Genomic DNA, 13,698 nt, shown 5'->3' on the forward strand with positions numbered 1-13,698 from the left:
GCGGCTAACATTAGTAAATAGATCGGAAAGTATATTATATTTACTTGTGTTAAACTTTTTTCCTTACATTTCTTTAGTTACTTTTTGGGTTTCATGCCTAGGCAAATGATGTCATACGTTTTAGGAGTCTTCAGGAGGAGTGGAGGGGCTTTCTCAGCTAAGCACACCTTCCTTCCTAGTGTTTTTGGCACTAGTGTCCATGACATTCTTAAGTAATGGCAGATGAATGCACTTCCTGGCATCCATCTGTCCTTCGCGTGTAATTCTACTTTAAGTTTGCTCCTCCAAATAGACCCATAAGTCACACTGCATGCCTACCCCATTCACTAATAGATTACATGAGGCAACTACCAGGTAGAATGAAAAAAACACATTTTGCCAGGTTGCAGAACCATCAGATGTCTAGTAGAGTCTTTTGAGTACTTATAATGGCCTCGGGAGGACACTGCAAGTACTATACTGTAGATTTTTACCTACTTTTTCTGTCCAGCCAAAAGCTGGTAAATAGTAAAGTTAGAAAATAAAACCCTTGGTTCACACTAGATGCGGTGGGAATTTGCTGCGAATCCTGCACTGCATTAAAATCACAACCCATTCATGCAAACCAATTGCAGAGTGCATGTCAAGTTCACATAGTGAAAAGTGGTTGAGACATGATTCCGAATGTGGCACCACATCCAAATATAAGTGAAAAAGAAAAACCAAGGATGAACGTGGAATTTAAATTGGTAGCCAATTGAATAAAAAAATCCAAATTTATTTAAACATTTATTTAAACAGTAGTAAAACATGTTAAAATCAAGTACATGTCAAATGATTCCATAAATGTATGGTATTGTCCCACCTGGGTGAAACCTATGCAAACACTTAAGAAAACCTGTAGGTATGTCTATAGATATGGTGGACTCTGGCTGGTATATGCAGAAGGTCTTATATATCACGCCCCCACAGGAGATCAACGTACCGAGGGATCACTATGCGTTTCGCTTAGTTTCCTCAGGGAATCATATTGGTACTAAGAAATACAATATACATTACAAATATATATATATATATATATATATATATATATAACAGTGGGGCAAAAAAGTAACCAATTGTGCAAGTTCTCCCACTTAAAAAGATGAGAGGCCTGTAATTGTCATCATAGGTATTCCTCAACTATGAGAGGCAAAATGTGGAAACAAATCCAGACAATCACATTGTCTGATTTTTGAAAGAATTTATTTGCAAATTATGGTGAAAAATAAGTATTTGGTCACCTACAAACAAGCAAGATTTCTGTCTCTCACAGACCTGTATCTTCTTCTTTAAGAGGCTCCTCTGACCTCCACCTGTATTAACCACTTAAGGACCAGCCCTTATTTTTAGACTCTGTGTTTACACGTTTAAAACAGTTTTTTTTGCTAGAAAATTACTTAGAACCCCCAAACATTATATATTGTTTTTTCTAACACCCTAGAGAATAAAATTTCGGTCATTGCAATACTTTTTTTCACACCGTATTTGCGCAGCGGTCTTACAAGCGCACTTTTTTTGGAAAAAAATCACCTTTTTGAATAAAAAAAATAAGAAAACCGTAAAATTAGCCCTTTTTTTTTATATTGTGAAAGATAATGTTACAAGTAAATTGATACCCAACATGTCATGCTTCAAAATTGCGCCCGCTCGTGGAATGGTGTCAAACTTACCCTCAAAAATCTCCATAAGCGACATTTAAAAAATTCTACAGGTTGCATGTTTTGCGATACAGAGGAGGTCTAGAGCTAGAATTATTGTTCTCGCTCTACTGATCGCGGCGATACCTCACATGTGTGGTTTGACTACCGTTTTCATATGCGGGCGCTACTCACGTATGCGTTTGCTTCTGAGTGCGAGCTCGTCGGGATGGGCTGTTTTTAAAATTATTATTTTTTTTCTTATTTATTTATTTTACTTGATTTTATTTATTTTTACACTTTTTTTAGAAAAAAAATCCATCACTTTTATTCCTATTACAAGGAAAGTAAACATCCCTTGTAATAGAAAAAAGCATGACAGGTCCTCTTAAATAGGAGATCTGGGGTCAAAAAGTCCTCAGATCTCATATTTGGACTTGCAATAAAAAAAAGGCCTCTCTAATCTTTTTAAGTGGGATATATATATATATATATATATATATATATATATATATATATATATATATATATATATATATATATATATATATATATATATATATGTATGTATGTATGTATGTATGTATGTATATAATGTGTGTGTTCTTCGTGGGACAATAAAGTTAAAAAGACAAAAAGTATTTGTATTCATAACATATATTTTCAATAACATATATTTTGAGTGCTCATAGATACTTAGCCAGATTGCAGTAAAGAAACATGGAGTGCCCAATCCCATGCCACAAGGAGAGATAGAGGGAAAGCGTGCAGACAGCTCCAGAACAGAAGTGCTTCAAATATATTTCAGCTGAAAAAAGGGGCTTGCCATAGGGTGAAAAACATATACACCTGTCAAATGAATGAATAAATTACATATGTATATTTGTCTATTAAATATATGTTGGATCGGGGTAAGGGATATAGCCACTATTGCTTAAAGAGCATATATCGAAAAATAGATGGGTATATAGTCTTTTTTTGTATATCTTCCATGTGTAAAAGTTAAAGTTATGTGTGTGAAGTTAAAGACATACCCGAAATCGGTGTGCAAAACGCAGCACAATTTGTAGAATCGGACCGCATGAGTGTGGACACCCATACGATCCAATTCTGGTGCGGACGAAAAAAGGGGCCCTGCAAATGTAGTGCATTCATACAAATCCATGGCTCAAATCACACCCCAGAGTCACCACATGTAATTCGCATAGGAATGTGCTGTGATTCCTGTGCGAAATTACATGTGGTGTCCCACACTGCATCAGTGTGAACCCAGGCTTAGAGTTGAAAATTTGCTTTGGTGCCACTCTGAGAATTACATGCTGCCCCTTCGCTGGCATCACGGTATCATTTGTCATACATACATGCACAATAGCGACTGCAGCTGTATCATTTGTCATACATACATGCACAATAGCGACTGCAGCTGTTTTTTTGCCAGTATAATTTATATTTATATAATCGTTTTATAGCTGCATAATTGTGATCCTACCATATACCTTTACACCATTTTCTTAAAAGTTAAAGCTGAGCATTATATTTCATGCACAGTGGCACATGCTGGTGCAATTTTACTGCTGCTATTTCATATCTAATGCTGTTTTTGAGCATCATTTTATCTGTCTGGACCTCCGTCTGATCAAAAGTAGATTGTGGGTCCCACTTAGAAGGGAGTTTTCAAGCTAGGTGGGAAGATAATGCCACTGGAAGGTCTTTTAAGCCACTTCCTTGTAGACCATACAGGCACTAAAATATGTTGTGGTCTCACCTGTTTACTGCTTTATTCATAAGCTCTCTCTTTCTTTTCTTACAGATTTTGTATCTGACCTTACGCTAGCTCGTCAAGGCTATCCTCGCATGGCATTTTCTGCATGCTTTGGTGGAATCATATTCAGTATCCTTGCATTCATTTTCTTAGGCATGTAAAGGCAATGTATAGTGGCCCTGCAAGCTCCATCTGGTTGGACAAAAGTCAATTTAAAATAAAAAAATTGAGTGGAAAATGATTTACAGAGCAGCAAGTAGGTCTTATCAAATGCAGTCCTTGTTTGGCATCGCTGTTATATTCAGGCATCTGCATGTGGCAGTGGAGATTCCTCCATTCATGCTATCAGCATGAATGGAGGAATAGATTTTCTTTCATTCAGCACTGCCAAGCCATGTATGACCAGCCTTTGTCTACTCGTTTTCCTGTTCCCTTATAACTCCTCAAACAAATGACTTTTGTGAGCTACCATATGTAAATATGTAAAACCTCCTCTCAGGCTAGTACTGATCACGTCTAGGGTTTCCATCTCATCCCTTTAAACCCAAACACATTAATTACACAGGTTCTGTGGCTGATTAAAGAGGAAGTAAACCCTGATGGGTTTACTTCCTCTTTTTTTCCCTGCAAAGGTAAAGCATAATGGACTACTATGCATCGCATAGTAGCTCATTATGTGTCACTTACCTGACACAGGAGCCAGCGAAGTCGCCGCTGTCCCCTGTAGTCCGCCGCATCCATGTTGCTTGTGGCGTCTCGCAGCTCCGACGAATCACAGCGGCGCAACCGCGATGACGTCACTCCCGCGCATGCGCACGGGAGTCGCGCCTCGCAGCTCCGCCGCTGTCATACGGCGAAGCCGCGATGACGTCACTCCCGCGCATGCGCACGGGAGTCGACAAATTTGCCAAATCCATTCTTGGATTTGCCGCATTTAGTGCGCCTGCGCGCCGCTGTCTACGGTGCATGCGCCGTAGACAGCGGTGCCCATTTTCGGGCAAATATCTCCTAAACCATATAGGTTTAGGAGATATTGCTTGGACCTACAGGTAAGCCTTAATCTAGGCTTACCTATAGGTCCAAGTTGTTTGGAAGGGTTTACTTTCTCTTTAAGATGGTAATTAAACTCACTCGGTGCTTTATCTGCAATAACTTGGCCTCAGAACCTGTGTAATTAATGTGTCTGTGCTTAAAGGGATGAAGTGGTAACCCTAATCATTTCCTATAGGACTGTGCAAAAACAATACTTTTAAAGGAAATGGTGCACTATATGGATGTTAGCATGAGTGCCTTATTGCAAAATAAATAAAATGTTTGCATCATGAGCCTTATAATCCAAATATATACTAGAATATATAAAGTGCCTCAGACCCCTTTCACACCAGGGCGTTTTGCAGGCTTTATAGCGTTAGAAATAGCGCCTGCAATCCGCCCTAAAACAGCTGCACCATTGTCTGTAGTGTGAAAGCCCCGAGGGCTTTCACACTGCAGCAGTGCGCTGGCAGGACGTCAGGGAAAGTCCTGCCAGCAGCTTCTTTGTAGCGGTGAAGGAGCGGTGTGTTTACCGCTCCTCCACCGCTGCTTCCCATTGAAATCAATGGGGCAGCGCTGTAAAACCGCCGGCAAAATGTCGCTATTGCGGCGTATTGCTGGCAGTTTTAACCCTTTCTCGGCCGCTAGCGGCCGAAATGCGCCGCAAATCCGACGGTAAAACGCCGCTAAAAATAGCAGTGTTTTACCGCCGACGCTATGGGCGGCGTGGTGTGAAAGGGGTCAAAGTGTTAATAAATGAACAAATAAAGTGTTATCGTGCAAACTCCAAAAATTTCATACAATATAGGATCATAAAAAAAAATCCTGTATGTAAAGTTCAGTAGGTCAAGTTGAGTACTGTACATTCTTGTGAAGGAGTCAGATCATCTCACATCTGATGGCTTCATATGAGGTTTTATGTAGTTTTTAGGAAAAGTTAGAATCAGACCGCAGTAAAGACCTGATAGAATTCCTAACTCTTCCAAACCTCATCCAAAACTAAAAAAGGTTCTAGCTAGGGATGCACTGATATACCGGTCGCTTAAAATTATCAACCAAACATTGGGTTATCAGCGTTTTGCTACTATACAATAAAAGGTGTCGATAATGGCATGTTGACTTCAATGCAAAAATACCAGTCACATTAATTCAATTAAAAAATTTTTTTTTTTTAAAAACTGTCCATTTTGGATTCGTGCAAGTGCTTCCTTAATTTTTCAGTTTCAGCAGCAGAACTTTTATGTTAGTGCACCACTAGTTAGCTTGAGATACACTTCAGGCTTTGTATAGATTGGTGAACTAAATATTGGATCAGGAGGGTAAGGACTATAGAGACTAAATAAGCTTTTTTGCCATGCATGGAATATATATATATTTGTGTGTGTGTGTGTGTGTGTGTGTGTGTGTGTGTGTGTGTGTGTGTGTGTGTGTGTGTGTGTGTGTATATATAAAATTTGTTTTTAGGCAACTATAAAGCAAAATGGAGGCTGCAGACTGAAACGGTACATTTTTCAGTAAATTAAAGTTACAAACAACTTAATGATATGTTGGGGCTGATGGCAATAAGTCTGATTTCAGTTTTCTTAAACAAGAATTGTGACTATGGACAGCAGCTACAATTTTGTGCCCGTTTTCCTTTCTCTATTTTTGACATATATCAGTTCTAACTGATGATTCATTAAAAGACAAATAGCAACCACACAGAAATGTAATCTTTACTAATCTGCTTTTAGGGAACTGCACTCTGTTTTATTAAATATTACCCATTTTCTGAATTTCTAACATTATGCACAAGACTCGCGTAAAAATTAAATTTGCATTACTTTATTACTGTTATGGCAGCAGTATCGTAAACAAAGGATTATGACAATATCTACACTTTACGTGGAAGTACCAAAGAGTGGTGCTAACACAATGCTTGTACCACACTTCTAAACATAAAAATGAAGCAAGCGCTACTCCTAATTAACAAAAGGCTGCAAGCCTCTTTGTTCGTTAGGAGAGATCAGTTCTCTGTTTTTGTGGGTGTGAAAGATACAGCACAGAGAGCTGAGGCTGCATTCTTTAATTTGTTTGTCCATGGCTTCTCCTTGCCCAGCTCAGAATGGGAGGGAGGAGAGGAGGGTTGTTAACCTTGCAGGCTCTGCTCCTGTAGTGCAATCTCTGCATGGGCAGAGAGAGGGATGTGAGCTGTTTTGCAGGGCGCTCACATTCCATACGAAAAGGTCGTACCTGGTGGGAATCTGCAGCCATTTTCTATATGGAAAACTGATGCTTTTTTAGTTAAAGTGGTTGTAAACGCACATTTGTACGTTTTACCTATAGGTAAGCCTAAAATAAGGCTTACCTATAGGTAGTGGAAATATCTTGTAAATGTACATCGTTTAGGAGATATTTCCTGTACACTGCATGAACGATGTCATTTGCGCATGCGCTGTGACAAAACGGACCTTCATGCCGTTTCTTTACTCATTTGTGCCGTAACTGATGTCTCCCGCATGCATGCGTGAGAGTGACGTCACACAGCTCCATCTAGGCGCAGAGCCGGAGTCCGCAGCCCCAGAAGAAAGAGGGCAGAAGATGAATGCGGCCACCAGCGGGGACACCGCAGGCTTCGTTTGCAGGTAAGTGGCACATAATGGGATAGCCCATCATGCTTTTACTTTGCAGGGTAAAAGAGTTTCCTTAATGGGAGTGTGTCATAACACGGCAGGTGTGTCTAATTGGCTCCCACAGAGAAGTCCACTACACTGCATTAGACCTCAATTCTGGGACTTAAGGACTCCAATCTACACCTACATCGGCACTGTAAGTACTCTTCGCGACTGCAGACCAATCATATCGGCAGAATCGTCTGAGGTACCCGGTATGCTGGGACCCAGCTGAGTACCAGCCTGATCGGATGCAATCTAATATGCTCATTACATCAGTATTTACTCGCTATGATTTTAAGCTTACTATGTGACTTGAAGCGCTATATTGTTTAAACATCAGTGTTGATTAGCCTAGTGTGTGGATTGAGGTACCTACAACAGCTATGTGTAGACATTTTAGTCCCCATCACGGTATAAACTAAGGCCTTGGACGTCCATGGTTACCCCCATTCTGGGAAGGTCTGCACTACTTGTATGGGAACAATTATGCATATTGTGGATTGTTGTTTCCCTGGGAAACCTTACACTGAGGTGCTCACCACATCCACCCAATAAGGTTCAGGGTGCAGAGCTCCATGGGATTGGTTTCTAGGGATTCATAGATTTGGTCCCCAATTAGCTGGCCAAGTGTTAGAGTGCAGGTGCATACATAGGGGCAACATCTGAGCAGTCTATTCTGTGGTAGTGGTTCTAGCTGTGGTTCTAGATTTGGTTCTAGCTCTGGTAGGTTGTAGGTGGGATCACTGGGGGCTAGGTAATAGTGGGGGGGGGGGGTACGTAGGGAATTTCAGGGGGTAATTGTTTTAGAGGTGGATTGGGCCCTGAAAATAGAAGGGGCTGGTAAGTTTATTTTTTATTTTTTTTCTTCCTTAACTGAACTACAGATGTGTTAATTGGAGTTGGTCTAGGCTGTTTACTGCAGATGGGCCCATCAAAGACTGTGTTACAGGTGAGTTGTGATTCAGAGATTCTGAGATTTTCTGTAGTCCCTTTTTTCATTTTATTTTTGTTTTGTGTATCTTTACCAATAAACTATGGCTGTATATATGAACAGAAATTGCAGCTGCATTACTTTTTAGTAACATGCACAAATCCAGAATATTGTTGCACTCCTTGGTTTCTTTATTAAAGCATTATAATGACATTACAGGCATGACAGGAACATTTAAAGCAGTAGTAAACCTCAGCAATAAATTTTTTATTTTTAAACCCTGCTAAATAAAGTTATAATGTGCTAGCGATGCATACTAGCACATTATGAAATACTTGCCTTAGAACAAAGCCCTGCAGCACTGCGCTGTCAGCTCTGACTGTCGCTTCCATCTTCACCCGGTCTTCCTTTCGGGTTTGCATCCTCCAATCGTCTGATTGGCCCGCAGTGCAATGATGTCACGTGCAGGAGTCGCGGACAACCGCTCTGAGCTCTGAAGGGATGGTACGGATATACCGTCCCTTCAGAGCACATGGGCCGGTGACATCACTGGATGTATGAAGAGTGAATATCTTCCAAATCGTGCAAGTTTAGGAGATATTCATAGTCCCTATAAGTAAGCCTTATTAGAGGCTAACCTGTAGGGTTTACTTCCATTTTAATGTTCCTGCAATACCCGGGATGTCATTTTATTGCTTTGATAAAGAAACAAAAGAGTGCAGCAATATTCCGGATTTATGCATGTTACTTAATCTCACAGATGAGCTGTGCAGCACCCTGGGTACCAGCTCACAACTTGTAAGAGTCGGTCACTCACCTAGAGTGGCATTATTTTGGTTTTGCTTATCCGCATTACTTTTTGGTTAACCTAAACTTTTTTTTACTTTGTACTCCTGGGAAATCCCAAATTTAAGGGCCCGTTCCCACTTGTCCATTTTCTTCCACGTCTGCGATCATACTGTAGTGCAAGACGATGCAAATTATTCCCTATGGTTCCCAGTAACATCAATACAACCTATGGTGCAGTACGATTTTAGAAAAGGAGCAGGTGCTTCTTTTAGTACAGCATAGTGCAATTTTGGCCCCACAGACTTTAATGGGAGCCCATGAAAAGTGCATATACATGCTATTTTGGTGTATTTTTGCCACGGTTTTGTGCTTAAAACCTTCTACAAAATAATCACAAAAATGCATCAGAATGTGTTTACAAACATGTTACAAAAATGCACTGAAAAACATATTATGCAGCAGCACTAGCATGAACCTAGGCTTATAGTACCACCTGTTATGTATCCAGGACTGGAAGTGAAGGGAAACATCCCTAAATGGACAGTGACAGAAGAAAGTAAGAGATTGACAGATTGTAACTTTACCCAAAACTAAAAGGCCTCATGCACACAGGGCATTTGCCCAGCTCTCCTTAAAGCCTTTCCTCCTGACAGCAGCTTTTTGGCAGAAAAAAAACACTTGCAAAATGTAACAAACGTCAAGCATTTCTTTCTGCCAAAACTCTGCTGCTCCTGGATGTGCTAGCGGGGGGTTCCACCTCTAAACGCCTATGTGTGCATGAACATACATACATATATATATATATATATGTTTGTATGTGTGTGTATATATATATATATGTAAGTGACTGTAGATTTTATTGAAAGCTTTGATATTTTTGCAAAAAAAGTACATGAATGCTATATCGGTGCATAGGGGAGCTAGAATTTAGAAAAAAAATTAAAAGTGTACAAAGGTGAACTTACGTATTAGAGATTGGCTTGATGCAAATAAGCTCATCAGTTTGTGTTATGGGTTTATATACACTGTATCTTATTTTAATGTACAGTGAGTGTTTATAAGTGTATGTGTATAGTACTCACAAAAAAGAACTTGAGTCATATCAAAAATGTCTTGAGCTATATTGCTATATATAGTTAAAAACTTAAAATATGTGCTTGCTGAAAATACATTCTACTTTTATTTGCTCATCTGTTAACCTTCTCTTTGCTGGTAATTTGGCTACTATAGGAGTCTCCCAATGATTACTGGCATGAGTTTTAAATGGCAGGGAAGGAAGCTGCATTAGGACATACATTTGGCCTTCAAATGATCCTTATAATTGTCCCAGGGCAAGATGGGCTGTGGTCAATTTCAAATATGGGCAATGCCATATTGAGCCAAGATGGTGTCTAACGTGGCCCCATCTGGCTATTTGTTGGTTGGTTTAGAGACACAGAAACAGTTACAATGGTATAAAACATGCCAAGCTTCTTTAAAGAGTAACTCAACTTTTGTTGAGGAAAAAAAACATTCTGCCTCAGGGTGATCTTTGTACATTACAAGGACTTTAACAAACTTTGTTGCAGATTCTTACCTTTTGTTATTCTGAAGGAATAGCTGTTTGTCTGCGTCCATGTGTCCAAAGTGAATCTGCATGGGGGTGGTCTTCTAATTATCAATCAACTGCTGCACCTACAGGGCAGGGTCATTTTTAGATGTGATTTCCCTTTGAGAGTACCATGTTTCTCCAGAAGGGGAAGACCTACTCTGAAAATAGGAACTACTGCGATATTCGGGGAGGGCTCCAATACCCCAAAAATAAGCCCTAGTTTAACGTGGTTGGAAACTGCTAGAATCCTCTATTACAGTAGTATATAAAGTAAAGGGTGTGTGTTTCTGTAATCGAATTGAGTCTTGGCTGTTCTCCTGTTGCACTCCTCCTCTTCTCCCAGCTGCCCCCTCCCCCCCTGCAGTGCTCGGAGCGGGGAAGAGAGCCCAGGCAGGCCATGGAAGCGCCAAGCGGCGTTCAGCTGATGTCCTGCTGCTCTCCTCCTCTCCCAGTTGTCAGCGGGGGATCTCGGCCCCCCCTCCTTCTGCAGCTCTCGAAACGGGGAAGACCGCTCAGGCGAGTCATGGAAGTGCCAAGCGGCGCTATAAGAGGGTATTTTACACAAATAGATTACAGTAACACACACCTTTTACATTATATACTACTGTAATATCAAATTTTTGTTGCAGGCCATGGTCAAAATCTGACTTGTGTCTTAGTGCAGATTTCTGGGGAAATCAGTAAGCCAATCGCACAAGCAGGAAATTACATTTTCAGGGGGTGTTCTGTACACCATCTGCATACAGAACACCTCCAGGTAGACATATTGTATTGCATTTTCCAGAAAATGTCAGCGCTGCAGATTGAAAAGGAAAGGTAATTTTTAATAACATTTAATTATGTTATTACGTGTGTCACAATTATATATGCTATATTATTATTTTTTTATTTGCTAATTTTGTTCCCACGAAAGTGAAGTTAACCTCTAAATCAATGGTTTTCAACTCCTGTCCTCAGGGCCCACTAACAGGCCAGGTTTTAAGTATTACCTTGGGGAGATGCAAACTAGAATACTGCAATCACTGAGTAGCAAATGATATCACCTGTGATGTATTTCAGTTATCTTGCAAACCTGGCCTGTTAGTGGGCCCTGAGAACGGGAGTTGAGAACCACTGCTCTAAATGGTAATACCATAATATTTGCTTTATTGTGGATTTCGACAGCATATGACACGCCATGAACATGAGACCATACAGTTAAATTCTGGAAGGGTTTTCCCATACCATTTAGACCCCTTTCACACCAAGAGCGTTTTGCAGGCGATATAGCGTTAAAAATAGCGCCTGCAATCCGCCCTCAAACAGCTGCACCATTGTCTCCAGTCTCGGCTTTCACACCGGAGCGGTGCGCTGGCAGGACGTCAGGAAAAGTCCTACCAGCAGCTTCTTTGGAGCGGTGTGTTTACTGCTTCTCCACCGCTGCTCCCCATTGAAATCAATGGGGCAGCGCGGCTATACCGCCGGAAAAACGCCGCTATTGCAGGCGGTTTTAACCCTTTCTTGGCCACTAGTGGGGGTGAAAAGCTCCCCGCTAGCGGCCAAAATTCGCCACAAATCCGACGGTAAAACACCGCTAAGAATAGCAGCGTTTTACCACCAACGCTATGGGCGGCGCAGTGTGAAAGGGGTCTAAGAATCTTGCTGGGGCTAAACAAATGTAAGCTTTACCAAAGCTCAGATTCTTCTTTGCACTATAACTTTACACATACACAACCCACCAAAGCAAAGGTTAACAAGCTTTTCTGATGTTCTTCCTATTTGTTTTTCAGTTAGACGCCCATGATCTTTTGGTGTGGATATTGGCTGGAGGTCTTGGAATCAGCCTGGTGTTTTCACTGGTTTTCGTAACCGCGCAGTGCTTCCATCTTCGTCGTGTTTATGGAATTGCCTTACTTGTACTTTATGTTGTATTTCTAATTGTAGCGTTATTAACAGAATTTGGAGTAATCAAATTGGAAACCTAATGCTAAAAGGGAAAAAAAGGTCATAAACCAATATGCTGCGTTGAAGCGCCATTCTTCCACGATTTCTTAAGGTCATCATCTGGAATGGCTGCATCACTATCTCAGGTTTTTTTTTGTTTTAGGATGCATTTTATTTTTTTTTAAGCACAAAATTAAAAACGATTTTACAATGTGTTTATTTAAAAGGGAAAACCGTGTGTTTTAAATATTAAGTATTTTTTTAACAAAACTTTTTCACTTAAATTGTTCACCTTTTGCAAAAAAAAAATGAAAATGTGAACTGACATCATGCACCCTCAACCAACACCCCGTCGCACCCCCCCTTTCCTGGTCCTCGCTGTACTTTCCACTGGCAATGCCAGTGCCCTGCAACTAGAAGGCTGTATTGGCACTGAATCTCACCATCTCCAGAGTTGTAAGTACAGCAAGGACCAGAGGGGATGGGGAGGGTGTATGGTGTGTGTGTTCACCTTTTTTTTATGAAAAGGTGAACTAATGCTTTAAGTTGGCAGAACCATCAATGAACTTGTGGTCTACCAGTTTATTCATGTGAATGATCTGAAGGTTTATTTTATAGACTTTTTAAATAAAGCTGTTACTTGAACATTATACTTTTTGCCTGAGTTTATTATCTGAAAGTAGTTTGAAGCATTTCTAAACCTAAAACCAATAATGCAATCTTTGCAATTGGAAGTAAATCTTGTGAGCTGAAGACTTCTGTGTAATCTGCCTGTTCTCTGGTATCTTTTGAAGACTACAAAACCACACTCCTCTGTTAGAACAGGAGAGGAGTTGGGCTCACTAGTCCTCTCTCCATATTTTCCGTTCTGATACTGTACGAAGAATGAGGAATATCAGGCTAGGACTGAAAGTGTTTTACTGGCAGGATGTCCAGGCAAAAATAAAGGTTGTTTTTGGAACTGCATACGCTTTAAAGTCTCACCTATATTCAGTATCAATTGACATTTAAAATCAAGCTGACAGTAGGAGTGCCTGGAAAGTAGTCACTGGTAGCTGTATTAAGTTGCCTAATTAAGACTACCTCTCTTGGCATACTTTGCTGCTGTATCTAGAGGAGGATCATACTTTTCATGCAGGTCCCTTATGACAGGTCCCTTTATGATGGGTCCCTACAGACATAATTGGACTGATCATAAGTAGATATTTTCCAATGAAGTTGTACAAATATGTGTTTGCATTAGGCAATCTATTAAGAATGTAATAAAGATTGCGCTGTCCCTTTAAATTAAAATTATATGCAATTCAGTAGTTAAAATTCAACATACAGTTGTGTTCATAAGTTTACATACCCTGGCA

General features: G+C 40.3%; 1 protein-coding gene across 1 annotated transcript in view; it reads left to right on the forward strand.

The window, feature by feature from the left end:
* Positions 1-12,990, forward strand: part of SLC8B1 (solute carrier family 8 member B1) — an 82,858-nt gene extending 69,868 nt beyond the window's left edge. Inside the window, exons 15-17 of the mRNA XM_077461282.1 lie at positions 3,469-3,549; positions 7,991-8,055; positions 12,187-12,990. Coding sequence (XP_077317408.1) covers positions 3,469-3,549; positions 7,991-8,055; positions 12,187-12,381 — 341 coding nt within the window. The 3' untranslated portion in view covers positions 12,382-12,990. The remainder of the gene's footprint in view (positions 1-3,468; positions 3,550-7,990; positions 8,056-12,186) is intronic.
* Positions 12,991-13,698: the final 708 nt, after the last annotated feature.

The sequence above is a fragment of the Lithobates pipiens genome, unplaced genomic scaffold (genome assembly GCF_037356315.1).
Source record: "Lithobates pipiens isolate NorthernLeopardFrog02 unplaced genomic scaffold, aLitPip1_a1.2 Scaffold_3, whole genome shotgun sequence".
NCBI lineage: Eukaryota > Metazoa > Chordata > Amphibia > Anura > Ranidae > Lithobates > Lithobates pipiens.